General features: G+C 65.8%; 1 protein-coding gene across 1 annotated transcript in view; it reads right to left on the bottom strand.

The window, feature by feature from the left end:
• The window catches only part of CUL4A (cullin 4A), a 45,878-nt gene that overhangs the window by 8,264 nt on the left and 9,791 nt on the right, over window positions 1-27,823 (bottom strand). Inside the window, exons 3-8 of the mRNA XM_048494109.1 lie at window positions 13,165-13,264; window positions 8,492-8,610; window positions 6,392-6,584; window positions 2,965-3,069; window positions 1,055-1,165; window positions 743-828 (exon numbers count right to left, since the gene is read on the bottom strand). Coding sequence (XP_048350066.1) covers window positions 743-828; window positions 1,055-1,165; window positions 2,965-3,069; window positions 6,392-6,584; window positions 8,492-8,610; window positions 13,165-13,264 — 714 coding nt within the window. The remainder of the gene's footprint in view (window positions 1-742; window positions 829-1,054; window positions 1,166-2,964; window positions 3,070-6,391; window positions 6,585-8,491; window positions 8,611-13,164; window positions 13,265-27,823) is intronic.

A 27,823-nucleotide genomic window follows, 5' to 3' on the forward strand; every position in this document is an offset into this window, starting at 1 on the left:
AATAGCTGCATTGCAAACCCTGTACAATCCTTGTTTCTATTAGCATGAATGTTAGGAGATTCAGGAGAAAGAAAGTACCTCTTCATATTATACCATGTAATGTATTTACTGCCACAAGATATGGTGTAGTGGTTATGAGCAGGTGCATTCTAATCTGGAGGAACCGGGTTTGATTCCCCGCTCTGCCACTTGAGCTGTGGAGGCTTATCTGGGGAATTCAGAGTAGCCTGTGCGCTCCCACACACGCCAGCTGGGTGACCTTGGGCTAGTCACAGCTTTTCGGAGCTCTCTCAGCCCCACTCACCTCACAGGGTGTTTGTTGTGACAGGGGAAGGGCAAGGAGATTGTAGGCCCCTTTGAGTCTCCTACAGGAGAGAAAGGGGGGATATAAATCCAAACTCTTCTTCTTCTTCTAATGGCCACTGACTTACAGAGCGTTAAAAGGAGCCCAATTCCTGGAGGATCAATTTAATATATGAGGGGTCACTAGCTATAATAACTGCACAAGAGGCGGTATGAACTCTGAATGCCAGTTGCTAAGCAGCAAAGAATGGGATAGAACTTTGTGACTAATTTATCATCTTCCCTGAAACATCTGGCTGATCACTGTTAGGATGCTGTACTAGATATAGACCCTTGGTCTGGTTTCAGTAGGGCTCTTATGTGTTGATAAAAATATACATGGCAGATTAGGTGTTACCTATAGGAACTGGGTCTGAAGCCACACTGAAGTTAAATGTACCTGCTTAAACTGAACCATAACGTCCTTTGAAAGTTCCATATCCTTGAACATTCCTTCCAGTTTACTGGTAAAAGCAGCACCACATTCTGTTACATAAATAAAGAGAGATATACCATGTTTACATCAGCTCCCAATTTCATTTAAAAGCACTGTTAACATTCAGTGTTTTCACAAGACCCAGCATTTATTTATTAACTTGACATGTGCATTCATTCAGAATCTCAGAAAGGCCTTTTGGAAATCTCACTCCAACCACTTTCTTTATACTTTTGTTCCAACAGACAGGACAAAGAACAAATTGGTATTACGTACCATGCTTAAGCTTAGACAACATTGATTTCTCAGCATCTACTGACGCACTTTTCCCAACCAGAAGTCTTTTGGCCAAATCCTTTTTATAAAATGCTTCAAAAACATCTTTACCTGTATGAGTATTGGGGAAAAGGGAGCATACTGAGTAAAATTTGACTGTCATTTTGAATTAATTTTCCTAAGTCACAAACAGATGTTTTGTCAAAGGCTGTCATGGCCAGGATCAACTGGCTTTTGTGGGTTTTCCAGGCTGTGTGGCTATGATCAGGTAGTTTTTGCTCTAGCATTCGACCCACATCTCTGGCTGGCATCTTTAGAGGCATGTCACAGAGGCATGGGTTTCTCTCTGTGGCACAGTGATGAATGTTTTGTGTAGTTGGGTATTTGTTCTGTCCACTTCTGAAGTGGAAGGGGGATGAAGGGCATCTGTATATCTTTGGCTGGAGTTCATTTGCAGTTGCATGTGCAGTTGTATGTGCATGTCCTGGTGGTCTGAATGTGTGACTCAACTCAGAATTCAGAGTAAGGCAGAGTAAGGTGAGGCACTGGAGGGGAAGAGGGAAGGGTTTTGCCACATTGATGTGGGTGAAACATTAGGAGTTAAAACTACCAGATCACAACCACACAGCTCAGAAAACCCACAGCAGTTAACAAACAAATACTTTGAAGAAATCTATCCATGCTTTTATTGTTTCAGTTTATTGGAAAAGCAACAGCCAACCCAGACCTTCGAAGTTTGCCAGCTAGGTTAGAGGCTAGATGCCTGCAACTTAGTCACTGACTTCTGATCTACAAAGAGCATCTAGTTCGACTTCAGATGAATCTCCATCCTATCTGAAACTCTTCATGCTCTTTTGCATGTCAATTGGTAAGAACCCCAGCCTTCACCAACTATTTTTATGAAAAAGAAAGTGGGCTGCAATGGAAAGGAGTTGGGGAGCTTTGCCTACAGACAAAGCATAAGGAGAGTTGACACTTCAGTTGAGAGATAAAATGGGTCAACTGTATTCAGCAGAACTCTACTCCGAGTTCTTGGAATTTAAGATTTTTTTTAAAAGAGAAGGGATGGTCTACTCTTCGTGAAGTCAAGGGTATTTTTTCACAAACTGGTGGGAAACTATTTCTGACAATCCCAGTGGTGCCTTGGACAGTGCCTCTGGCAGGTGGGTAGGCAAGCAAGCAAGCAGTGTGGCCTCCCTCCTGGCTTCCTCCCTCGCTTACTGGAAAGCAAGGGGGCCAGGAGTGCATCCCGGGGAATCTTTTTTTTTTGTAGCAGGGGAGTTAGGCAGGGGGGGGGGGGACAGTAGGGAGTTTGGCTGGGAGGGTGGGCAGGGGGAGGCCAAATGTGCCCCCCATATAACTTGGATGGATGGCACCTGGGTCAAATGACCCCCCCCCCGCCCCCCTAGATATGTCACTGGACCATTCCCAGGCAGCTGGTGCATTTCCATAGGTGTTAGGATCAGGGCATGACATCCAAGAAATGGATATCATGCACTGGCTCCTTTCAACATCACAAGATTGGCTCATCAGAGGGCAAAAAATTAAGCATAAAGGCCATGACGAACCACTTTCTAATCAGGGAGTCAGGCGACTACACTGCCTGGTCCTTCTTACGTAAACTCTTTTTGCTCTTGTCTAAACGACTACGTCACAGAGGGAAGGCACTTGGCTGCTCCTCAGCGCATGTCAAGAAAAATATATATAATTTGTTGAGCTTCCCGTACTGAGGAAACTTTTCCGCATAACAAAGTAGATGTGGCAAAAACCCAAACCACAAAAATTCTGTAAAGTCTGAACTGGGCCCTGTCTCAGTCCTTTCCAACAAGCTGTTAGCATACTCGTAGTGCTGCAGTAGTGCAGCAAACTGTAGTTTACTTTCTAGAATGCTTAAAAATAATTCTTCATACCATGAATAAATCTGAATATTATCATAATTTTGTCCAGAGTTCTTTCCAGTTCTTCATCCGTTGCTTCTTTGTTGCCAGCTCTTAGTTTTGTATCTACATGTTTTGCTTTAAAGAAATTTTAAAAAAAGTTTAAAAGTAATACTGAAATAATCACATGGTAATCATATGTAAAATATTTTTAAAGTCCATAAAACTATACTGGTCACTTTACATGCAACATAAATAAACCCAACACATTTGAAAAAATAAAGGAAACTGAGGAAAAGGAAGAGACAACTGAAAGCAATAAAAACTTATCATAGGTAAAAAATGAACAGCAAAATCTTAGGTACATTTACTCAGAAGTAACCCACTTTATACCATTTGACTCCCCCAGGGGAAGTGTGCATAACTCTGCAGACATAAAAGACCTTTACTAAACAATGACTGCTCATTCTCCCTGAAATTCTGCACAAAGTCAGGCTACTTAAATTTCATTAAGTTTAATGGGATTTATGTGAAGCAGAAGAAACTTGTGGATCCAATCCACTGTATGTAGGACTGCAACATTTGCAATTTTTAAAAAGAAACAAAGTGGTATTTGAGTAAAGGAAACAACATTCACTTTTTTTTGGGGGGGGGAGCAAAGAAGATTTCAAAAAGGGATTAAAAATATTAATGAAGGAAGTAAGGGGATACAAATGATAGCTACTAAAGGCAAAAATCCTGAGATAAATAAGAGATGATGTCAGGAAAAAATCAAAGGCATAGAGAGAAGATGTGAAGGACCAATGATGGTAGTAGAAATTTTTATTTATCTGCTTCATTTAATCCACTTTCTTCATTGACACTGAAGTCAAACAAAAGAGAAATAGGGGAGCTCTAGTACAAACATTTTAAAACATTAAGAAGTCTGAAGCAGGGGTCGGACGGCCAGTGAAGGGAGCCATGGAGAAGCATGCCATTAGCAAAGAGGCAAGCAAAACAACTGTACCACAAAGACCAGCATTTGGAACAAAAATTCTGAATGTGAAGCAGGAAGGAAAGAAGAATCAGAGGACAATAGATAGTGGCAAATGGGGTGGCAAACTGAGGGAAAGCAACAGAGAATAGCAACAGGAAATATTATAAACAAACATCTGAGGCAACACAAAGATAAAACTGTTGGGAGAAAAAAGGATTTTTTTTAGAGGAGTATACAAGGAAGTCTTGAGAGAGAAACACAAAAGTGTTAAAGAGCAACCCGAGCAGCTCGCTTATAAAGCAAACAAAAGAGAACTTGAAGTTGATTGGATAAAAAAAGAAAGGCCTCAGCCAAAACTGGGTGAGTATTCTTTTCAGCTGGAACTAAATGAGAGTTAGAACAGGGGAGAAGGAGGAAGTTCCTGAAGAGGCAAACTTTGCTGAAAGCTTATGAAACAAAACCCACAATTAAGAAAAGTTAGGAGTAACATACCAGAGCTTTAAGATAGACGGTGACAGATATAAGGCAAATCTATTATCTGATTAACTTTAAAAACATTTTCCTCAATTGCTTTAGCATCTGAAAAAAAGCCTAATATACTTCAGTGTTAACAACTATAAATTAAACACTACATGGTTGGAATTTCAATGCTGATGAGCCCTTTGCAGCTAATGCCTTACCACACTTAAAAGATTCTCTTAAAGAGGACTAGTTCTCGAGGAAAGATCTTATTAAGTAGATACTATAGTACTAGTTAGTGCCACAAGATTGTTATACTGGCAAAGTTACTAATAGATACAAAATGTTAGGTTAAACCAGCCCTCTTGCAAATTTGAGAATTTCTACAATCCCAGTAAACACACAAATGGAACTACAAAGATACCACCACTTCCACATCTAGTTTTCCTTAGTAAAAATTCAGAAATATTAATTCCTCTTTCCTGTATATACTGTTTCTAATAAAAAGGAGTATGTTTCTAAAGACTGACTTAAAAAAAGTATGCAGTTAAGCAGTAACATTTTTCAATCACTGACAGCTTCTAATCAGGAAGAGAGCATAAAACTTGGATACTACCAAACCATCTATCTTCCCTTGTTCCAGAAAGCCTAAAAGCTTAAGGTGAAACAGGCCTTTTTGTGATTTGGCTGCAGAGAAATAGGATTAAAGTGTGAACATGTAACAAAAGCCATATTATTTGCTCTTCAAATTTGCTAAGCAGGATAAAAAAGTTGCACAAGAAAAAGCCATTTTAAAAGGCAAGATACAGAGCTCTGTGATTTTGACAGTGTCTTTCCTTCCTGAGTGTGCCAAACTCCTCAGTGTAAGTGTAGTCCAACTATATAAAGTGCTCAAAAACTTTCCCCATTATTTAAGCAGCTTACAAAGATTGCTGCATTGACATTAGACATTAAAAAAAACTGCCTTTGAAAGGTGTACTATGGGGAACATTTCCTTCTGAATGGTTTATATACAAGCTAACAGCAGCTTCCAGTTTTCCAAATTACGTGGAAGCTTTAATAACAGAATATGTTCTGTTCCCCAAGCAAAACTGTTTCTGGTACCCTGTGCCCGGCCAGAACAGAGTGGGAGAGTCACAAGCAAGGTTCAACAGTTCAAACAAAAGGTTTAATATTTAGAAGAATGGAGACCCTAACTCCTCCCAGGGTCTGTCTTAAAATAAAGTACTTGCTTGACTGGACAGTAGAAGCTGTAGACTTTTATTCTTTCCTTGACTGCTACCAGGAAAGTCCACTTCTTTACGTTCCTTGAGTCTTTATCTGGCTACTAGTCTCTGTAAACCTCAACTTTGTGCTCTCTAAATATTAAATATTTTATTTGAACTGTTAAACCTTGCTTGTGACTCCCCCACTCTGTTCTGGCCGGGCACAGGGCACCAGAAACAGTTTTGCTTGGGGAACAGAACAGAATATGATTAGGATGAGAAGCTTTCTCAGTCTAAAGTGTATTTTTTCCTACAGTAAAAGTTAAAAAGAAACTAAGTCCAGTTAGAAGAGCAGCACAATTTTCTCTTTCCTAAAAGAACTGCCAAAGTGTGTCCATATTTCTTTTTCTTTCCAAATTTTTGAACAGGAACAGCATGATAAGCAGAATTTGTTTGTTCTTCAAAAATCGAATTACTCAGCAATTTACTTACATTGAAGAAACTTGCCATGTGGATTTCTAAAGAAACAGCAGTACAGTCGGTCAGAAAAAAAGCACATGGGGATGCACAAAGTCATACAAACGAATGCACCTCTTAAAATAGGGGTGTCCAACTCTGGCGCTTCAGATGTTCATGGACTACAATTCCCATCAGCCCAGTAGGACACTCCTGTCTTAAAGAGACAGACAGCATAATTCTCAGAGCACACACAAAAGCAACTCTTTGCAAGGAGTAGGTTTTGCATGCATTCTGGTTTACTTTGCAACTCTACACCATGACTATAGAGTTTAGAAAGAATTATTTGTAGAAAGATCTATACCTATCAGTTCTGCTGGTTTATTTGGTCTCTTGTTGATAAATGTTTCAAATGATTCCTTCATCAGGTTTATGCATTTCTCATTTTTCTGAAAACATACTTCTATGATATGATCCATTTTGTCCTTAAAATCTAGCAGTTCTTGTACCATATCCTTATCCTTTTCAGGATTTATCACTATTGCTGTTCCAAAGCTCTGCAAAACAAACACTTTTGGTAATCAAATACATCATTACTAAATCTTTCTCATTCCTTAATATTCCCCATCTACTCATTTATGCCCATAGAGAACATCAATAATAGTAAAATCAGTTACTCATAGCTGCATTAATGCAACGGAAGTCTTAAAATGTACCCAAAAGTGATGACACATATTATATTTCAATGTAAAATTTCAACTCATGGCAATTTATTTAGCACAGCAAATGCTAAATCTGTACATGAAATTTTGAGCCTGCCCTCAAAGTCTGGATCAAAAATTGATGGGGCCAGGTCAAAAAATGATGATTTTTCTGGTAGAAGGAGCACAAATCTGCTGAAAAATCTGGAATCTAAACATATGCATACATACAGCAGGCTCAAAAATCCCCAAATCAGAGAAGCAATGTCTGTAATTTTAAGAAAAAAATGCTGCCTGAAAGCCCACGAGACTATATTATGATAATTTGGTGACTACCCAAACAATACTGCATAAGAGTCCATGTCTCAGTGACAGCCAATGGAGCGGGGTGTGGGGTGTGTGAGACGGATATGAAAAAGGGGTTAAGGAAGGAAAACAGAAAAGATGGCACAGGGGAAAGAGGAACTTTAGCTTTCTGTCTCGTACCATTTTCCTGTTCAAAATTGCCTCACAACCTGCTTGAGGCAACCAACGAATCTGAGGCAGCCTCTCCTAACTTTTCTGTCTTCCCCTGTCCTCCCTCTATCAACTGATGTGCTGATTACTATATAGGGCTCTTTGATCTTGGGATCAACTTTTCCAGGGTCACACATGGCTGGTGTGGGAGCGAAAAACAAGGAAGATTTGAGATCCTTGCAGGTCCACATTTTTTGGCCAAATGGATTGCTTGGATTTAACCTTTAATCTAATTTCATGACCTAAGGTCCTTACTAGACATTAAATATTAAAGGCCAGGGGGAAATTGAGGCCCCTTCTCCCCATATAGCCCCATACCAATTGGGTCCCTACAGTGCTTTAGAACCGAGTTTCCACTGAGAACTATGGCTGCAAGTCCCCTGGCAGTTGTGTGTTACCTAGAGTGTCTTGTTCAGTCCTAAAGGAAGATATCCTCTGCTATCCTAAACTACCGTCTGCTGCCTACGTGCTTCTTGGAAGCTTAAAAAATTGAGTTTCAAACCTGCATTTGAAAGTTAATCCCATATACAAACTGACCTTTTAGTGAGGATATTTCTAATGTTCAACTTAAATCAACCTTTCTGAAAACTTAAACATTTTAAATGATGTATCTATCTACCAGTATGATCTTCAGGTCCCACTCTGGGGGCGCCACATCAGGTCACATGACTTTTTCCATGACCTTTGGCACTCAGAATGAGATCACCTTAATATCACTGCAAGAAACTGGCAACAACCACAACCAGTCCCATGGAAACAGGAATAAATAAATCATTAGTTGAACTAGAAGGCGTCTAGGTTACATGGGTTCTATTATTGAATTCTGTAAAGGCAAAAATCATGCAACATATAGACACCAAGTGCAGCTGATAATCTTTCCCCTCTTCTTTCCAGGGGATCCTCTTGCATACTTGAAAATAGTAAGCAAATTAAAAACGATATGCAAAAGAAGCATTCCAAGAGTGCTAGAGAAACACTAGAACACCTTCACAGAAACGATGCTATGTCAAAATGGAATGCAGGACAAAGGCAGGCTATGACACATTAACATCAACCATTATTTTGACAGGTGACAATGCGAGCGGAGAAAAAATGTGTAAGATTTTAAATACTTTACTGATTACAGTAATCCTTTTCCTGTTTTTAATACTGTACCATTTCTCTTGCTCACTGAACAAATCTATCAGTTTTTGATTCACAGCTAGTAAGCTCTGATCTCTGCAAGGAAACAGCATGTTTTTAAATACCTTTATATATTCACCCCAGCTATTCAGGAGTTGTTGTTGTCCGCCTTTTACCCGGCTAAAAAGCTGGCACATCTGGGTGAGATCTGCTATTCTGTTTTCATTAAGCAGGTTATCAAGCCCTAAAATAAAAATAAAATACATCATTTATTCCAAGAAAAGAGAAAGGATCCCACACGTTTATATTGACACAATCTAGATGTTACAGTCTCTGAAAACATGTAGACTTTTCTGTAAAGAATAATACTTGTATGATTGATTAGTTCTTGGTATTTTGCCTTGAAGTTATAACACATTTCAAACACAAAAATGATGCTCCATTTTTTAATCAGATATGGATTATTAGACATGGATTATTGACTGCACATTGAAAGTTTGAATGCTTTCATCTGTTATCAGGAGTGATGTATTCAATATTTTCTGAGCAAGGCTGTGAAGAAGATTTTTGTTGGTAGGATAGCCAAGAAGTAAGATAATAGCCAAGAACTTTTACTAAGCAATAGAAAAAGTTGTGAAGATACAGGAATGACAGCTTCATGTTCAAGCAGAACTGCTGGCACTCTGAGGCTTTTTTCAAATATTAATATAACAGCATGATATAATATAGTAATTTGTTTAGAGGAGCAGAAGATCAATTATTTGGATGATGTGTATGAATGAAAAAGAGATCCTAATCTGTGGTATTAAAAGTTTTCTTAAATGTACAAGAGTACTCTATTTGTTTTCCCACCAACAGCATAAGGAATTATATAGGAGCCACTGTACATATGATGTACAATATGGATTAGTGTCCTGTACAATTGTAGACTGCAAGGAAATTTGTTGTTGTCCTACTTAAAAAAAACTTTCCATTTGCAGTAAACCATCACATCAGAGAGAAAGGTTTAGTCCAGACTTTCTCCAACTGACTACATACAGTGAGCGTTTCAGAAAGGAAAATATTTGAATTATACTTTCACTATCTGTAGTCTGAAGTGGTCTGCTTCATAGCTTTGCCATCGCAGCCTTCAAATATGTTGATTAGCCAGGGATATGTGAAATCTGGAATTCTATAATGTGCTATTTATTGAAAGTATGATGTAATACACCCATTTAATTAAGACACACTTTTAATCAACTAAGCATGCAGTCCAATGCATATACTGAAAACAATGGAACTAGCTTCTGAGCAAACATGGACTAGTTCTGACCCTGTAAATTGCTGGTGTCTAAATGGTTTTTCTACTGCAAATGTGAAATAAATTAAGAAAACCTCAATTAGCATAACTAATATCCCCTAGATCCCCTATAAAGAAGAAAACAAGGAAAACCAAAATTAGGTATACAAAATCTGACTTGTACATTTTTAATGTTGTCAATGACTACAAAATGGCAAATAAATATTCATTTTGAGCTACATTTTACTGTTGTAAATATCATGCAAAGCTATGTTGTCAAGTGTCAGGTTACCCTTTATATTATGATTAGTATTTCAACCTTCAAATAATTATGCTGACACAATTACTTGCAGCATCTAAGGGATTTCCATTTTTCTTGCTCAATATCTGCTTCAAAGGGTAGAGTCACTTCAGGTTCCTTGTTTGGTTTAAATTCCAAAAACTTTTGATGAAATATTATGCACTTGTTTAGCTGTTACTGTTTTATTCTTAATTACTACTGGCATTTATAATTGTAAATATCAGATTTCTTTTTCTCCTTTTTCAATTAGCTGGAATTCTAAAAAAAGAAAATGTAGGATTGCTGCAGAGCAAAAAACTGTGGAAGAAAATTAGAGCACTTGAAGCAAAAACCTACATGTTTACTCAGATGTCTGTTCACTTTGATAAGGTTTATTTCTAAGAAAGGGCGCTTTTACATGTCTGTTTAGCTCCACTTTGACTGCCTGACAACAGCATCCATGTGATGTTATCCTCTATTCGTCCAGGGTCTGTGTTCCCCCACTTTCCCCGGCATACTGCAATTATTTCCAAACGTGGTTTGGTATAATCTTCTTGGAGACAGCAGTTAAAACTCCTTTGGATGCTATGCAGCCAGGAAAGTGAGTGTTTTTGCATATTCCAATCACACCAGCAACATTTTCTTCCCTTGGCTACCATTCGTTCAAAACACACACGCACGCACGCACACACACACGCACACACACACACACCCCAGTGGGCTTTTTTCTGGCTTAAAAAAATTGACTGGGAATTACCAGATCACAATAGCATTATAAGAACACATTGCCATCATCTACTAGCTTTTTTCATGGTAAAATCATGCAGTCTACAAATCTTCTCTTGTAACTCTGTAATAAAGGTATTTTTCACAGAGCAACACTATCTATCCTGTGGTTTCCTGATTGGCGCTGCAGCTACTCAATGCAGCCTAGCGACAGGACTTCTTCCATTTTTCCAGTTTTTGCATACTTCCATCCCCCACAGTGGCCATCTCTCCCTACCACCCCATGCCACGAGGAAAAACTTTTTGGGAGGTTTTGTTAAATCAATAATTGACATTGCAATGTGCTGTTATATCACTATAACAGGATTTTTTAAAAAAACCTCCAAAAGCTCCCATCCCCAATAGCATAGGAACAGCTGGAACAGGGAAAATGGCACGGATACAGGTTGATCCAGGAAATGGAAAATCCGGATTTTTCAACCCATACAGCAGCCATCCAGGCTTTGCTGCAAGCTTTCCCAAAACATCAAGAAATTATAGAGTTGGAAGAGACCACAAAGGCCATCAAGTCCACCCTCCAGCCATGCAGAAATACACAATGTAAGCACTCCTGTCAGATGGCCATGGCAAAGCGGATTTGAGAAAGGCTGCATGAAAGAGAAAACTCCAGAAGTGCACAAAGGCACAATGATGTAGGAAAGCAGGAGGAAAAACTGTTTTTCAACAGCATCCAAACCAAGGCAAATAAGTCATGACAAAACAACTAAAAAACAGCTAAACACTTTTTTAAAAAAAATGAAAGCTTGGAACTAGTGGAGATTATTCAGATGTCTGATCACTTTGATAAGGTTTATTCCTAAATAAGGATGTTTTTACATGCTATAAAACCCTCTAGTGGAGGAAAGGGGAAATGGTGATCAAGTGGGCCACAGAGAATCACTCCCATGTTGAAGCAGCCTAAGTGTACACACGATTTCAGCTTCATTCTGTGAAAACTCCCTTAGAAGCCCCTGATGTTTAATGGGGCTTACTCTCTGGTAAGTATGTACAATCTCAACATGACCTACAATTAGGAGTAAACTACCTACAATAAACAGAGTATAGTATCTTTAAAAATGATGGTTTGTTCCAAATATGAAAGGAAAAATGCAAATAAGAGTATATTCCACTTGTGTATATGTATAATTTAAAAACTCTTTTTTTAGCCTCACTGACCAACCACAAAATTTAACTGGACAGTAAAGGGAGTCTTTAAAGCTCAGACATACTACTTAAGAGTAAAATATAAAGAGGTTTGAAATTAAATTCCTGGTGGTAGTGAAATACAGGAAGAAAAAAGAAGGGGACAAATAAACATTAATTTGTACCTATTTTATTTATTTGTAAAGAAATAAGAATGGGCATTGCAAAGATAAATGCCAGTTCAGACCCTATTACAAAAGAGAAGCCAAGACATTTCAGTAGCGCATGAGTCAGTCACAGCAAGGGTCCTATTGAAGAGGGAGGCAGATAATAAGAAAGCAACAAACTTATAAGTGAAAAAGGTGTTTTAATAAGGTACAACAATCACAAAGAAGATGGCCAAAGTATTACTACAACTCCCCATATATTTAACACCAACAGTACCATAAGTAATTTTGTTTTGGGGGGGGGGGTAATTTTGAGAAGAAAAACAGATGGCAGAGAAAGGGTTTGACCTGACCTGGATAGCCAAAGCTAGCCTGATCATGTCAGATCTCAGAAGATAAACAGGGTCAACCCTGGCTAGTGTTTGGATGAGAAACCCCCAAGGAATGTCAGGGACACTACGCAGAGGATGGCAATCACCCTTCAGCATCTCTTGCCTTGAAAACCCTATAGGGTTAGCCGTAAGTCAGATGTGACTTGATGGGGCAAAAGAAGAGAGAAACAGTTAAGCCCCCTTTCCTTATCAGCCCTTTCTCTAATTCTATTTGCAGTCTCCAGTGGTTGCTTTTCCTCAAAAATAGGGAGAATTTACATCGAACACTGAGTAACATATAAGATGTTAGGATTTAAAGAACCGTTAGTTGCATATCCCCAGAGGATTGCAGCAATTAATTATGCACAACAGACCTTTAAGATACAAATGTTAAAAGCAAATCTTCAACTTCTCAACCTGTTTTTGAAACTGAGATGCAATTTCAAAAATCAAGCTGTAATATGACATGTGCTGTGTAGGTGTACACATTTCGATCACTCAAAGGGGGACAAAGGCAAAAATTCCACTAAGTGAACTACAGACTACCTAGCTCAGGTTCTGGATCCTAGTGAACTTTGTTAGCAGTCTGAAAATGACAGGGTCCACAGGAGAGGAAAAAATCAGAGCTAGACAGCATTTAAGTCCTCTCCTACAAAGGTGTCTGCATGATACATAATATAGAGATTAGTCTTTTATAACAAAGGAGCTGTATAATGTGAATCCAATTTCCCTTAAAACATAAGCAGATGATGATGCAGCTGTTGGCTACAAAAACTAATGAGAAAAAAGGTACCTTTTTGCAAAATGGCTGTTAGGTGCTCTCCTAACAGCTGTCTCTCCACACAAGCAATGAGTGGCTTCCTGTTTAAGGCAAGAAAAAACCCTGTAAATACCTGTGCAATTCAAGAGGATGAATCTGCACGTATCATAGATGTTCACAGGTGTATGTATCCCCTTAAACAGCCGAGAAGAAAAGATACACTGGGACTGTAGGTCAGTCCAACACTCCTAGTGTATCACCTCCACTTCAACTAATCAGGTAACAGTGCAATCCTATGATGAATTCAATAGGCATAGGCTGGAGTAGCTCTGCATAGCCTTGCACTGTAAGAGTACTGAGCAATAACATAGATTTAAAGTATAAAGGAAACAATCTAACAACCAGTGAAATGGAATTGCTGTTCATTTCAGTGAAGATAATAAAAATAAAACAGCATAAATATACATTATAAGCAACATAAAAACATCATCACATAGCAATATGAAGATACAACAGAGCAATTTTAGCAGAAGGAAGTGATGCGGTCCTGTTCTGTGGTGCACAACACTGTTAAATAGATATAAACAGGTGAGTACCAGTATGTAATGATACAACACAGAGACTGGCCGATTACCCACCGGCGTGCAGTGGGACAGGCTGCACTTGAGTAACTTTGCATGTTCGACACACAATATTTTTTAAAAAGAGAGGTGCTCGGAGAATCAGCCTACTATGTGCTGGGTGAACTACACAAAATGGCGGGCATGCAGAATCTTCCTGACATGGTGGCAGAAATGAAAGTAAAAGGGGGGAAGGGAGGAATTGGCTAGCAAGTGGGAAAAATAAAGAATCTCCAGCCTGCTGTTTTTGGACAGGAGCGCCTTCAATCTAGGGCCGTTTCCGCATGGGCAGAAAATGACGGCCTGGAGACGGTAAAAACGCCGTCTCCAGGCCGCCATTCGCACGGGGGGCGCAGCTGCAGCGCAGCCGCGCCGCCCCCGCGCCGCCCGGCTGGCCCGCAGCCGGCGTATTCCCAGAACGCTAGGAAGCGTTCTTTTCAGGAATACGCCGCCATGAAGCCGCTGCCGAGCGAACAGCAGCAGCTTCACGGCGCCTCCCCCACCCAGCACTCACCTTGTCCCTGGGCCTCCGGCGCGTCGCCGAGGCCTGGGGACAAGGTGAGTGCCGGGTGGGGGAGGCGGCATGAAGCTGCTGCCTGGGGGGTGGGGGGGGGGGGGGGTGGGGGGGGGGGGGGGTGGGGGGGGGGGGGGGTGGGGGGGGGGGGGGGTGGGGGGGGGGGGGGGTGGGGGGGGGGGGGGGTGGGGGGGGGGGGGGGTGGGGGGGGGGGGGGGTGGGGGGGGGGGGGGGTGGGGGGGGGGGGGGGTGGGGGGGGGGGGGGGTGGGGGGGGGGGGGGGTGGGGGGGGGGGGGGGTGGGGGGGGGGGGGGGTGGGGGGGGGGGGGGGTGGGGGGGGGGGGGGGTGGGGGGGGGGGGGGGTGGGGGGGGGGGGGGGTGGGGGGGGGGGGGGGTGGGGGGGGGGGGGGGTGGGGGGGGGGGGGGGTGGGGGGGGGGGGGGGTGGGGGGGGGGGGGGGTGGGGGGGGGGGGGGGTGGGGGGGGGGGGGGGTGGGGGGGGGGGGGGGTGGGGGGGGGGGGGGGTGGGGGGGGGGGGGGGTGGGGGGGGGGGGGGGTGGGGGGGGGGGGGGGTGGGGGGGGGGGGGGGTGGGGGGGGGGGGGGGTGGGGGGGGGGGGGGGTGGGGGGGGGGGGGGGTGGGGGGGGGGGGGGGTGGGGGGGGGGGGGGGTGGGGGGGGGGGGGGGTGGGGGGGGGGGGGGGTGGGGGGGGGGGGGGGTGGGGGGGGGGGGGGGTGGGGGGGGGGGGGGGTGGGGGGGGGGGGGGGTGGGGGGGGGGGGGGGTGGGGGGGGGGGGGGGTGGGGGGGGGGGGGGGTGGGGGGGGGGGGGGGTGGGGGGGGGGGGGGGTGGGGGGGGGGGGGGGTGGGGGGGGGGGGGGGTGGGGGGGGGGGGGGGTGGGGGGGGGGGGGGGTGGGGGGGGGGGGGGGTGGGGGGGGGGGGGGGTGGGGGGGGGGGGGGGTGGGGGGGGGGGGGGGTGGGGGGGGGGGGGGGTGGGGGGGGGGGGGGGTGGGGGGGGGGGGGGGTGGGGGGGGGGGGGGGTGGGGGGGGGGGGGGGTGGGGGGGGGGGGGGGTGGGGGGGGGGGGGGGTGGGGGGGGGGGGGGGTGGGGGGGGGGGGGGGTGGGGGGGGGGGGGGGTGGGGGGGGGGGGGGGTGGGGGGGGGGGGGGGTGGGGGGGGGGGGGGGTGGGGGGGGGGGGGGGTGGGGGGGGGGGGGGGTGGGGGGGGGGGGGGGTGGGGGGGGGGGGGGGTGGGGGGGGGGGGGGGTGGGGGGGGGGGGGGGTGGGGGGGGGGGGGGGTGGGGGGGGGGGGGGGTGGGGGGGGGGGGGGGTGGGGGGGGGGGGGGGTGGGGGGGGGGGGGGGTGGGGGGGGGGGGGGGTGGGGGGGGGGGGGGGTGGGGGGGGGGGGGGGTGGGGGGGGGGGGGGGTGGGGGGGGGGGGGGGTGGGGGGGGGGGGGGGTGGGGGGGGGGGGGGGTGGGGGGGGGGGGGGGTGGGGGGGGGGGGGGGTGGGGGGGGGGGGGGGTGGGGGGGGGGGGGGGTGGGGGGGGGGGGGGGTGGGGGGGGGGGGGGGTGGGGGGGGGGGGGGGTGGGGGGGGGGGGGGGTGGGGGGGGGGGGGGGTGGGGGGGGGGGGGGGTGGGGGGGGGGGGGGGTGGGGGGGGGGGGGGGTGGGGGGGGGGGGGGGTGGGGGGGGGGGGGGGTGGGGGGGGGGGGGGGTGGGGGGGGGGGGGGGTGGGGGGGGGGGGGGGTGGGGGGGGGGGGGGGTGGGGGGGGGGGGGGGTGGGGGGGGGGGGGGGTGGGGGGGGGGGGGGGTGGGGGGGGGGGGGGGTGGGGGGGGGGGGGGGTGGGGGGGGGGGGGGGTGGGGGGGGGGGGGGGTGGGGGGGGGGGGGGGTGGGGGGGGGGGGGGGTGGGGGGGGGGGGGGGTGGGGGGGGGGGGGGGTGGGGGGGGGGGGGGGTGGGGGGGGGGGGGGGTGGGGGGGGGGGGGGGTGGGGGGGGGGGGGGGTGGGGGGGGGGGGGGGTGGGGGGGGGGGGGGGTGGGGGGGGGGGGGGGTGGGGGGGGGGGGGGGTGGGGGGGGGGGGGGGTGGGGGGGGGGGGGGGTGGGGGGGGGGGGGGGTGGGGGGGGGGGGGGGTGGGGGGGGGGGGGGGTGGGGGGGGGGGGGGGTGGGGGGGGGGGGGGGTGGGGGGGGGGGGGGGTGGGGGGGGGGGGGGGTGGGGGGGGGGGGGGGTGGGGGGGGGGGGGGGTGGGGGGGGGGGGGGGTGGGGGGGGGGGGGGGTGGGGGGGGGGGGGGGTGGGGGGGGGGGGGGGTGGGGGGGGGGGGGGGTGGGGGGGGGGGGGGGTGGGGGGGGGGGGGGGTGGGGGGGGGGGGGGGTGGGGGGGGGGGGGGGTGGGGGGGGGGGGGGGTGGGGGGGGGGGGGGGTGGGGGGGGGGGGGGGTGGGGGGGGGGGGGGGTGGGGGGGGGGGGGGGTGGGGGGGGGGGGGGGTGGGGGGGGGGGGGGGTGGGGGGGGGGGGGGGTGGGGGGGGGGGGGGGTGGGGGGGGGGGGGGGTGGGGGGGGGGGGGGGTGGGGGGGGGGGGGGGTGGGGGGGGGGGGGGGTGGGGGGGGGGGGGGGTGGGGGGGGGGGGGGGTGGGGGGGGGGGGGGGTGGGGGGGGGGGGGGGTGGGGGGGGGGGGGGGTGGGGGGGGGGGGGGGTGGGGGGGGGGGGGGGTGGGGGGGGGGGGGGGTGGGGGGGGGGGGGGGTGGGGGGGGGGGGGGGTGGGGGGGGGGGGGGGTGGGGGGGGGGGGGGGTGGGGGGGGGGGGGGGTGGGGGGGGGGGGGGGTGGGGGGGGGGGGGGGTGGGGGGGGGGGGGGGTGGGGGGGGGGGGGGGTGGGGGGGGGGGGGGGTGGGGGGGGGGGGGGGTGGGGGGGGGGGGGGGTGGGGGGGGGGGGGGGTGGGGGGGGGGGGGGGTGGGGGGGGGGGGGGGTGGGGGGGGGGGGGGGTGGGGGGGGGGGGGGGTGGGGGGGGGGGGGGGTGGGGGGGGGGGGGGGTGGGGGGGGGGGGGGGTGGGGGGGGGGGGGGGTGGGGGGGGGGGGGGGTGGGGGGGGGGGGGGGTGGGGGGGGGGGGGGGTGGGGGGGGGGGGGGGTGGGGGGGGGGGGGGGTGGGGGGGGGGGGGGGTGGGGGGGGGGGGGGGTGGGGGGGGGGGGGGGTGGGGGGGGGGGGGGGTGGGGGGGGGGGGGGGTGGGGGGGGGGGGGGGTGGGGGGGGGGGGGGGTGGGGGGGGGGGGGGGTGGGGGGGGGGGGGGGTGGGGGGGGGGGGGGGTGGGGGGGGGGGGGGGTGGGGGGGGGGGGGGGTGGGGGGGGGGGGGGGTGGGGGGGGGGGGGGGTGGGGGGGGGGGGGGGTGGGGGGGGGGGGGGGTGGGGGGGGGGGGGGGTGGGGGGGGGGGGGGGTGGGGGGGGGGGGGGGTGGGGGGGGGGGGGGGTGGGGGGGGGGGGGGGTGGGGGGGGGGGGGGGTGGGGGGGGGGGGGGGTGGGGGGGGGGGGGGGTGGGGGGGGGGGGGGGTGGGGGGGGGGGGGGGTGGGGGGGGGGGGGGGTGGGGGGGGGGGGGGGTGGGGGGGGGGGGGGGTGGGGGGGGGGGGGGGTGGGGGGGGGGGGGGGTGGGGGGGGGGGGGGGTGGGGGGGGGGGGGGGTGGGGGGGGGGGGGGGTGGGGGGGGGGGGGGGTGGGGGGGGGGGGGGGTGGGGGGGGGGGGGGGTGGGGGGGGGGGGGGGTGGGGGGGGGGGGGGGTGGGGGGGGGGGGGGGTGGGGGGGGGGGGGGGTGGGGGGGGGGGGGGGTGGGGGGGGGGGGGGGTGGGGGGGGGGGGGGGTGGGGGGGGGGGGGGGTGGGGGGGGGGGGGGGTGGGGGGGGGGGGGGGTGGGGGGGGGGGGGGGTGGGGGGGGGGGGGGGTGGGGGGGGGGGGGGGTGGGGGGGGGGGGGGGTGGGGGGGGGGGGGGGTGGGGGGGGGGGGGGGTGGGGGGGGGGGGGGGTGGGGGGGGGGGGGGGTGGGGGGGGGGGGGGGTGGGGGGGGGGGGGGGTGGGGGGGGGGGGGGGTGGGGGGGGGGGGGGGTGGGGGGGGGGGGGGGTGGGGGGGGGGGGGGGTGGGGGGGGGGGGGGGTGGGGGGGGGGGGGGGTGGGGGGGGGGGGGGGTGGGGGGGGGGGGGGGTGGGGGGGGGGGGGGGTGGGGGGGGGGGGGGGTGGGGGGGGGGGGGGGTGGGGGGGGGGGGGGGTGGGGGGGGGGGGGGGTGGGGGGGGGGGGGGGTGGGGGGGGGGGGGGGTGGGGGGGGGGGGGGGTGGGGGGGGGGGGGGGTGGGGGGGGGGGGGGGTGGGGGGGGGGGGGGGTGGGGGGGGGGGGGGGTGGGGGGGGGGGGGGGTGGGGGGGGGGGGGGGTGGGGGGGGGGGGGGGTGGGGGGGGGGGGGGGTGGGGGGGGGGGGGGGTGGGGGGGGGGGGGGGTGGGGGGGGGGGGGGGTGGGGGGGGGGGGGGGTGGGGGGGGGGGGGGGTGGGGGGGGGGGGGGGTGGGGGGGGGGGGGGGTGGGGGGGGGGGGGGGTGGGGGGGGGGGGGGGTGGGGGGGGGGGGGGGTGGGGGGGGGGGGGGGTGGGGGGGGGGGGGGGTGGGGGGGGGGGGGGGTGGGGGGGGGGGGGGGTGGGGGGGGGGGGGGGTGGGGGGGGGGGGGGGTGGGGGGGGGGGGGGGTGGGGGGGGGGGGGGGTGGGGGGGGGGGGGGGTGGGGGGGGGGGGGGGTGGGGGGGGGGGGGGGTGGGGGGGGGGGGGGGTGGGGGGGGGGGGGGGTGGGGGGGGGGGGGGGTGGGGGGGGGGGGGGGTGGGGGGGGGGGGGGGTGGGGGGGGGGGGGGGTGGGGGGGGGGGGGGGTGGGGGGGGGGGGGGGTGGGGGGGGGGGGGGGTGGGGGGGGGGGGGGGTGGGGGGGGGGGGGGGTGGGGGGGGGGGGGGGTGGGGGGGGGGGGGGGTGGGGGGGGGGGGGGGTGGGGGGGGGGGGGGGTGGGGGGGGGGGGGGGTGGGGGGGGGGGGGGGTGGGGGGGGGGGGGGGTGGGGGGGGGGGGGGGTGGGGGGGGGGGGGGGTGGGGGGGGGGGGGGGTGGGGGGGGGGGGGGGTGGGGGGGGGGGGGGGTGGGGGGGGGGGGGGGTGGGGGGGGGGGGGGGTGGGGGGGGGGGGGGGTGGGGGGGGGGGGGGGTGGGGGGGGGGGGGGGTGGGGGGGGGGGGGGGTGGGGGGGGGGGGGGGTGGGGGGGGGGGGGGGTGGGGGGGGGGGGGGGTGGGGGGGGGGGGGGGTGGGGGGGGGGGGGGGTGGGGGGGGGGGGGGGTGGGGGGGGGGGGGGGTGGGGGGGGGGGGGGGTGGGGGGGGGGGGGGGTGGGGGGGGGGGGGGGTGGGGGGGGGGGGGGGTGGGGGGGGGGGGGGGTGGGGGGGGGGGGGGGTGGGGGGGGGGGGGGGTGGGGGGGGGGGGGGGTGGGGGGGGGGGGGGGTGGGGGGGGGGGGGGGTGGGGGGGGGGGGGGGTGGGGGGGGGGGGGGGTGGGGGGGGGGGGGGGTGGGGGGGGGGGGGGGTGGGGGGGGGGGGGGGTGGGGGGGGGGGGGGGTGGGGGGGGGGGGGGGTGGGGGGGGGGGGGGGTGGGGGGGGGGGGGGGTGGGGGGGGGGGGGGGTGGGGGGGGGGGGGGGTGGGGGGGGGGGGGGGTGGGGGGGGGGGGGGGTGGGGGGGGGGGGGGGTGGGGGGGGGGGGGGGTGGGGGGGGGGGGGGGTGGGGGGGGGGGGGGGTGGGGGGGGGGGGGGGTGGGGGGGGGGGGGGGTGGGGGGGGGGGGGGGTGGGGGGGGGGGGGGGTGGGGGGGGGGGGGGGTGGGGGGGGGGGGGGGTGGGGGGGGGGGGGGGTGGGGGGGGGGGGGGGTGGGGGGGGGGGGGGGTGGGGGGGGGGGGGGGTGGGGGGGGGGGGGGGTGGGGGGGGGGGGGGGTGGGGGGGGGGGGGGGTGGGGGGGGGGGGGGGTGGGGGGGGGGGGGGGTGGGGGGGGGGGGGGGTGGGGGGGGGGGGGGGTGGGGGGGGGGGGGGGTGGGGGGGGGGGGGGGTGGGGGGGGGGGGGGGTGGGGGGGGGGGGGGGTGGGGGGGGGGGGGGGTGGGGGGGGGGGGGGGTGGGGGGGGGGGGGGGTGGGGGGGGGGGGGGGTGGGGGGGGGGGGGGGTGGGGGGGGGGGGGGGTGGGGGGGGGGGGGGGTGGGGGGGGGGGGGGGTGGGGGGGGGGGGGGGTGGGGGGGGGGGGGGGTGGGGGGGGGGGGGGGTGGGGGGGGGGGGGGGTGGGGGGGGGGGGGGGTGGGGGGGGGGGGGGGTGGGGGGGGGGGGGGGTGGGGGGGGGGGGGGGTGGGGGGGGGGGGGGGTGGGGGGGGGGGGGGGTGGGGGGGGGGGGGGGTGGGGGGGGGGGGGGGTGGGGGGGGGGGGGGGTGGGGGGGGGGGGGGGTGGGGGGGGGGGGGGGTGGGGGGGGGGGGGGGTGGGGGGGGGGGGGGGTGGGGGGGGGGGGGGGTGGGGGGGGGGGGGGGTGGGGGGGGGGGGGGGTGGGGGGGGGGGGGGGTGGGGGGGGGGGGGGGTGGGGGGGGGGGGGGGTGGGGGGGGGGGGGGGTGGGGGGGGGGGGGGGTGGGGGGGGGGGGGGGTGGGGGGGGGGGGGGGTGGGGGGGGGGGGGGGTGGGGGGGGGGGGGGGTGGGGGGGGGGGGGGGTGGGGGGGGGGGGGGGTGGGGGGGGGGGGGGGTGGGGGGGGGGGGGGGTGGGGGGGGGGGGGGGTGGGGGGGGGGGGGGGTGGGGGGGGGGGGGGGTGGGGGGGGGGGGGGGTGGGGGGGGGGGGGGGTGGGGGGGGGGGGGGGTGGGGGGGGGGGGGGGTGGGGGGGGGGGGGGGTGGGGGGGGGGGGGGGTGGGGGGGGGGGGGGGTGGGGGGGGGGGGGGGTGGGGGGGGGGGGGGGTGGGGGGGGGGGGGGGTGGGGGGGGGGGGGGGTGGGGGGGGGGGGGGGTGGGGGGGGGGGGGGGTGGGGGGGGGGGGGGGTGGGGGGGGGGGGGGGTGGGGGGGGGGGGGGGTGGGGGGGGGGGGGGGTGGGGGGGGGGGGGGGTGGGGGGGGGGGGGGGTGGGGGGGGGGGGGGGTGGGGGGGGGGGGGGGTGGGGGGGGGGGGGGGTGGGGGGGGGGGGGGGTGGGGGGGGGGGGGGGTGGGGGGGGGGGGGGGTGGGGGGGGGGGGGGGTGGGGGGGGGGGGGGGTGGGGGGGGGGGGGGGTGGGGGGGGGGGGGGGTGGGGGGGGGGGGGGGTGGGGGGGGGGGGGGGTGGGGGGGGGGGGGGGTGGGGGGGGGGGGGGGTGGGGGGGGGGGGGGGTGGGGGGGGGGGGGGGTGGGGGGGGGGGGGGGTGGGGGGGGGGGGGGGTGGGGGGGGGGGGGGGTGGGGGGGGGGGGGGGTGGGGGGGGGGGGGGGTGGGGGGGGGGGGGGGTGGGGGGGGGGGGGGGTGGGGGGGGGGGGGGGTGGGGGGGGGGGGGGGTGGGGGGGGGGGGGGGTGGGGGGGGGGGGGGGTGGGGGGGGGGGGGGGTGGGGGGGGGGGGGGGTGGGGGGGGGGGGGGGTGGGGGGGGGGGGGGGTGGGGGGGGGGGGGGGTGGGGGGGGGGGGGGGTGGGGGGGGGGGGGGGTGGGGGGGGGGGGGGGTGGGGGGGGGGGGGGGTGGGGGGGGGGGGGGGTGGGGGGGGGGGGGGGTGGGGGGGGGGGGGGGTGGGGGGGGGGGGGGGTGGGGGGGGGGGGGGGTGGGGGGGGGGGGGGGTGGGGGGGGGGGGGGGTGGGGGGGGGGGGGGGTGGGGGGGGGGGGGGGTGGGGGGGGGGGGGGGTGGGGGGGGGGGGGGGTGGGGGGGGGGGGGGGTGGGGGGGGGGGGGGGTGGGGGGGGGGGGGGGTGGGGGGGGGGGGGGGTGGGGGGGGGGGGGGGTGGGGGGGGGGGGGGGTGGGGGGGGGGGGGGGTGGGGGGGGGGGGGGGTGGGGGGGGGGGGGGGTGGGGGGGGGGGGGGGTGGGGGGGGGGGGGGGTGGGGGGGGGGGGGGGTGGGGGGGGGGGGGGGTGGGGGGGGGGGGGGGTGGGGGGGGGGGGGGGTGGGGGGGGGGGGGGGTGGGGGGGGGGGGGGGTGGGGGGGGGGGGGGGTGGGGGGGGGGGGGGGTGGGGGGGGGGGGGGGTGGGGGGGGGGGGGGGTGGGGGGGGGGGGGGGTGGGGGGGGGGGGGGGTGGGGGGGGGGGGGGGTGGGGGGGGGGGGGGGTGGGGGGGGGGGGGGGTGGGGGGGGGGGGGGGTGGGGGGGGGGGGGGGTGGGGGGGGGGGGGGGTGGGGGGGGGGGGGGGTGGGGGGGGGGGGGGGTGGGGGGGGGGGGGGGTGGGGGGGGGGGGGGGTGGGGGGGGGGGGGGGTGGGGGGGGGGGGGGGTGGGGGGGGGGGGGGGTGGGGGGGGGGGGGGGTGGGGGGGGGGGGGGGTGGGGGGGGGGGGGGGTGGGGGGGGGGGGGGGTGGGGGGGGGGGGGGGTGGGGGGGGGGGGGGGTGGGGGGGGGGGGGGGTGGGGGGGGGGGGGGGTGGGGGGGGGGGGGGGTGGGGGGGGGGGGGGGTGGGGGGGGGGGGGGGTGGGGGGGGGGGGGGGTGGGGGGGGGGGGGGGTGGGGGGGGGGGGGGGTGGGGGGGGGGGGGGGTGGGGGGGGGGGGGGGTGGGGGGGGGGGGGGGTGGGGGGGGGGGGGGGTGGGGGGGGGGGGGGGTGGGGGGGGGGGGGGGTGGGGGGGGGGGGGGGTGGGGGGGGGGGGGGGTGGGGGGGGGGGGGGGTGGGGGGGGGGGGGGGTGGGGGGGGGGGGGGGTGGGGGGGGGGGGGGGTGGGGGGGGGGGGGGGTGGGGGGGGGGGGGGGTGGGGGGGGGGGGGGGTGGGGGGGGGGGGGGGTGGGGGGGGGGGGGGGTGGGGGGGGGGGGGGGTGGGGGGGGGGGGGGGTGGGGGGGGGGGGGGGTGGGGGGGGGGGGGGGTGGGGGGGGGGGGGGGTGGGGGGGGGGGGGGGTGGGGGGGGGGGGGGGTGGGGGGGGGGGGGGGTGGGGGGGGGGGGGGGTGGGGGGGGGGGGGGGTGGGGGGGGGGGGGGGTGGGGGGGGGGGGGGGTGGGGGGGGGGGGGGGTGGGGGGGGGGGGGGGTGGGGGGGGGGGGGGGTGGGGGGGGGGGGGGGTGGGGGGGGGGGGGGGTGGGGGGGGGGGGGGGTGGGGGGGGGGGGGGGTGGGGGGGGGGGGGGGTGGGGGGGGGGGGGGGTGGGGGGGGGGGGGGGTGGGGGGGGGGGGGGGTGGGGGGGGGGGGGGGTGGGGGGGGGGGGGGGTGGGGGGGGGGGGGGGTGGGGGGGGGGGGGGGTGGGGGGGGGGGGGGGTGGGGGGGGGGGGGGGTGGGGGGGGGGGGGGGTGGGGGGGGGGGGGGGTGGGGGGGGGGGGGGGTGGGGGGGGGGGGGGGTGGGGGGGGGGGGGGGTGGGGGGGGGGGGGGGTGGGGGGGGGGGGGGGTGGGGGGGGGGGGGGGTGGGGGGGGGGGGGGGTGGGGGGGGGGGGGGGTGGGGGGGGGGGGGGGTGGGGGGGGGGGGGGGTGGGGGGGGGGGGGGGTGGGGGGGGGGGGGGGTGGGGGGGGGGGGGGGTGGGGGGGGGGGGGGGTGGGGGGGGGGGGGGGTGGGGGGGGGGGGGGGTGGGGGGGGGGGGGGGTGGGGGGGGGGGGGGGTGGGGGGGGGGGGGGGTGGGGGGGGGGGGGGGTGGGGGGGGGGGGGGGTGGGGGGGGGGGGGGGTGGGGGGGGGGGGGGGTGGGGGGGGGGGGGGGTGGGGGGGGGGGGGGGTGGGGGGGGGGGGGGGTGGGGGGGGGGGGGGGTGGGGGGGGGGGGGGGTGGGGGGGGGGGGGGGTGGGGGGGGGGGGGGGTGGGGGGGGGGGGGGGTGGGGGGGGGGGGGGGTGGGGGGGGGGGGGGGTGGGGGGGGGGGGGGGTGGGGGGGGGGGGGGGTGGGGGGGGGGGGGGGTGGGGGGGGGGGGGGGTGGGGGGGGGGGGGGGTGGGGGGGGGGGGGGGTGGGGGGGGGGGGGGGTGGGGGGGGGGGGGGGTGGGGGGGGGGGGGGGTGGGGGGGGGGGGGGGTGGGGGGGGGGGGGGGTGGGGGGGGGGGGGGGTGGGGGGGGGGGGGGGTGGGGGGGGGGGGGGGTGGGGGGGGGGGGGGGTGGGGGGGGGGGGGGGTGGGGGGGGGGGGGGGTGGGGGGGGGGGGGGGTGGGGGGGGGGGGGGGTGGGGGGGGGGGGGGGTGGGGGGGGGGGGGGGTGGGGGGGGGGGGGGGTGGGGGGGGGGGGGGGTGGGGGGGGGGGGGGGTGGGGGGGGGGGGGGGTGGGGGGGGGGGGGGGTGGGGGGGGGGGGGGGTGGGGGGGGGGGGGGGTGGGGGGGGGGGGGGGTGGGGGGGGGGGGGGGTGGGGGGGGGGGGGGGTGGGGGGGGGGGGGGGTGGGGGGGGGGGGGGGTGGGGGGGGGGGGGGGTGGGGGGGGGGGGGGGTGGGGGGGGGGGGGGGTGGGGGGGGGGGGGGGTGGGGGGGGGGGGGGGTGGGGGGGGGGGGGGGTGGGGGGGGGGGGGGGTGGGGGGGGGGGGGGGTGGGGGGGGGGGGGGGTGGGGGGGGGGGGGGGTGGGGGGGGGGGGGGGTGGGGGGGGGGGGGGGTGGGGGGGGGGGGGGGTGGGGGGGGGGGGGGGTGGGGGGGGGGGGGGGTGGGGGGGGGGGGGGGTGGGGGGGGGGGGGGGTGGGGGGGGGGGGGGGTGGGGGGGGGGGGGGGTGGGGGGGGGGGGGGGTGGGGGGGGGGGGGGGTGGGGGGGGGGGGGGGTGGGGGGGGGGGGGGGTGGGGGGGGGGGGGGGTGGGGGGGGGGGGGGGTGGGGGGGGGGGGGGGTGGGGGGGGGGGGGGGTGGGGGGGGGGGGGGGTGGGGGGGGGGGGGGGTGGGGGGGGGGGGGGGTGGGGGGGGGGGGGGGTGGGGGGGGGGGGGGGTGGGGGGGGGGGGGGGTGGGGGGGGGGGGGGGTGGGGGGGGGGGGGGGTGGGGGGGGGGGGGGGTGGGGGGGGGGGGGGGTGGGGGGGGGGGGGGGTGGGGGGGGGGGGGGGTGGGGGGGGGGGGGGGTGGGGGGGGGGGGGGGTGGGGGGGGGGGGGGGTGGGGGGGGGGGGGGGTGGGGGGGGGGGGGGGTGGGGGGGGGGGGGGGTGGGGGGGGGGGGGGGTGGGGGGGGGGGGGGGTGGGGGGGGGGGGGGGTGGGGGGGGGGGGGGGTGGGGGGGGGGGGGGGTGGGGGGGGGGGGGGGTGGGGGGGGGGGGGGGTGGGGGGGGGGGGGGGTGGGGGGGGGGGGGGGTGGGGGGGGGGGGGGGTGGGGGGGGGGGGGGGTGGGGGGGGGGGGGGGTGGGGGGGGGGGGGGGTGGGGGGGGGGGGGGGTGGGGGGGGGGGGGGGTGGGGGGGGGGGGGGGTGGGGGGGGGGGGGGGTGGGGGGGGGGGGGGGTGGGGGGGGGGGGGGGTGGGGGGGGGGGGGGGTGGGGGGGGGGGGGGGTGGGGGGGGGGGGGGGTGGGGGGGGGGGGGGGTGGGGGGGGGGGGGGGTGGGGGGGGGGGGGGGTGGGGGGGGGGGGGGGTGGGGGGGGGGGGGGGTGGGGGGGGGGGGGGGTGGGGGGGGGGGGGGGTGGGGGGGGGGGGGGGTGGGGGGGGGGGGGGGTGGGGGGGGGGGGGGGTGGGGGGGGGGGGGGGTGGGGGGGGGGGGGGGTGGGGGGGGGGGGGGGTGGGGGGGGGGGGGGGTGGGGGGGGGGGGGGGTGGGGGGGGGGGGGGGTGGGGGGGGGGGGGGGTGGGGGGGGGGGGGGGTGGGGGGGGGGGGGGGTGGGGGGGGGGGGGGGTGGGGGGGGGGGGGGGTGGGGGGGGGGGGGGGTGGGGGGGGGGGGGGGTGGGGGGGGGGGGGGGTGGGGGGGGGGGGGGGTGGGGGGGGGGGGGGGTGGGGGGGGGGGGGGGTGGGGGGGGGGGGGGGTGGGGGGGGGGGGGGGTGGGGGGGGGGGGGGGTGGGGGGGGGGGGGGGTGGGGGGGGGGGGGGGTGGGGGGGGGGGGGGGTGGGGGGGGGGGGGGGTGGGGGGGGGGGGGGGTGGGGGGGGGGGGGGGTGGGGGGGGGGGGGGGTGGGGGGGGGGGGGGGTGGGGGGGGGGGGGGGTGGGGGGGGGGGGGGGTGGGGGGGGGGGGGGGTGGGGGGGGGGGGGGGTGGGGGGGGGGGGGGGTGGGGGGGGGGGGGGGTGGGGGGGGGGGGGGGTGGGGGGGGGGGGGGGTGGGGGGGGGGGGGGGTGGGGGGGGGGGGGGGTGGGGGGGGGGGGGGGTGGGGGGGGGGGGGGGTGGGGGGGGGGGGGGGTGGGGGGGGGGGGGGGTGGGGGGGGGGGGGGGTGGGGGGGGGGGGGGGTGGGGGGGGGGGGGGGTGGGGGGGGGGGGGGGTGGGGGGGGGGGGGGGTGGGGGGGGGGGGGGGTGGGGGGGGGGGGGGGTGGGGGGGGGGGGGGGTGGGGGGGGGGGGGGGTGGGGGGGGGGGGGGGTGGGGGGGGGGGGGGGTGGGGGGGGGGGGGGGTGGGGGGGGGGGGGGGTGGGGGGGGGGGGGGGTGGGGGGGGGGGGGGGTGGGGGGGGGGGGGGGTGGGGGGGGGGGGGGGTGGGGGGGGGGGGGGGTGGGGGGGGGGGGGGGTGGGGGGGGGGGGGGGTGGGGGGGGGGGGGGGTGGGGGGGGGGGGGGGTGGGGGGGGGGGGGGGTGGGGGGGGGGGGGGGTGGGGGGGGGGGGGGGTGGGGGGGGGGGGGGGTGGGGGGGGGGGGGGGTGGGGGGGGGGGGGGGTGGGGGGGGGGGGGGGTGGGGGGGGGGGGGGGTGGGGGGGGGGGGGGGTGGGGGGGGGGGGGGGTGGGGGGGGGGGGGGGTGGGGGGGGGGGGGGGTGGGGGGGGGGGGGGGTGGGGGGGGGGGGGGGTGGGGGGGGGGGGGGGTGGGGGGGGGGGGGGGTGGGGGGGGGGGGGGGTGGGGGGGGGGGGGGGTGGGGGGGGGGGGGGGTGGGGGGGGGGGGGGGTGGGGGGGGGGGGGGGTGGGGGGGGGGGGGGGTGGGGGGGGGGGGGGGTGGGGGGGGGGGGGGGTGGGGGGGGGGGGGGGTGGGGGGGGGGGGGGGTGGGGGGGGGGGGGGGTGGGGGGGGGGGGGGGTGGGGGGGGGGGGGGGTGGGGGGGGGGGGGGGTGGGGGGGGGGGGGGGTGGGGGGGGGGGGGGGTGGGGGGGGGGGGGGGTGGGGGGGGGGGGGGGTGGGGGGGGGGGGGGGTGGGGGGGGGGGGGGGTGGGGGGGGGGGGGGGTGGGGGGGGGGGGGGGTGGGGGGGGGGGGGGGTGGGGGGGGGGGGGGGTGGGGGGGGGGGGGGGTGGGGGGGGGGGGGGGTGGGGGGGGGGGGGGGTGGGGGGGGGGGGGGGTGGGGGGGGGGGGGGGTGGGGGGGGGGGGGGGTGGGGGGGGGGGGGGGTGGGGGGGGGGGGGGGTGGGGGGGGGGGGGGGTGGGGGGGGGGGGGGGTGGGGGGGGGGG

The sequence above is a fragment of the Sphaerodactylus townsendi genome, linkage group LG04 (genome assembly GCF_021028975.2).
Source record: "Sphaerodactylus townsendi isolate TG3544 linkage group LG04, MPM_Stown_v2.3, whole genome shotgun sequence".
NCBI classification, from domain to species: domain Eukaryota; kingdom Metazoa; phylum Chordata; class Lepidosauria; order Squamata; family Sphaerodactylidae; genus Sphaerodactylus; species Sphaerodactylus townsendi.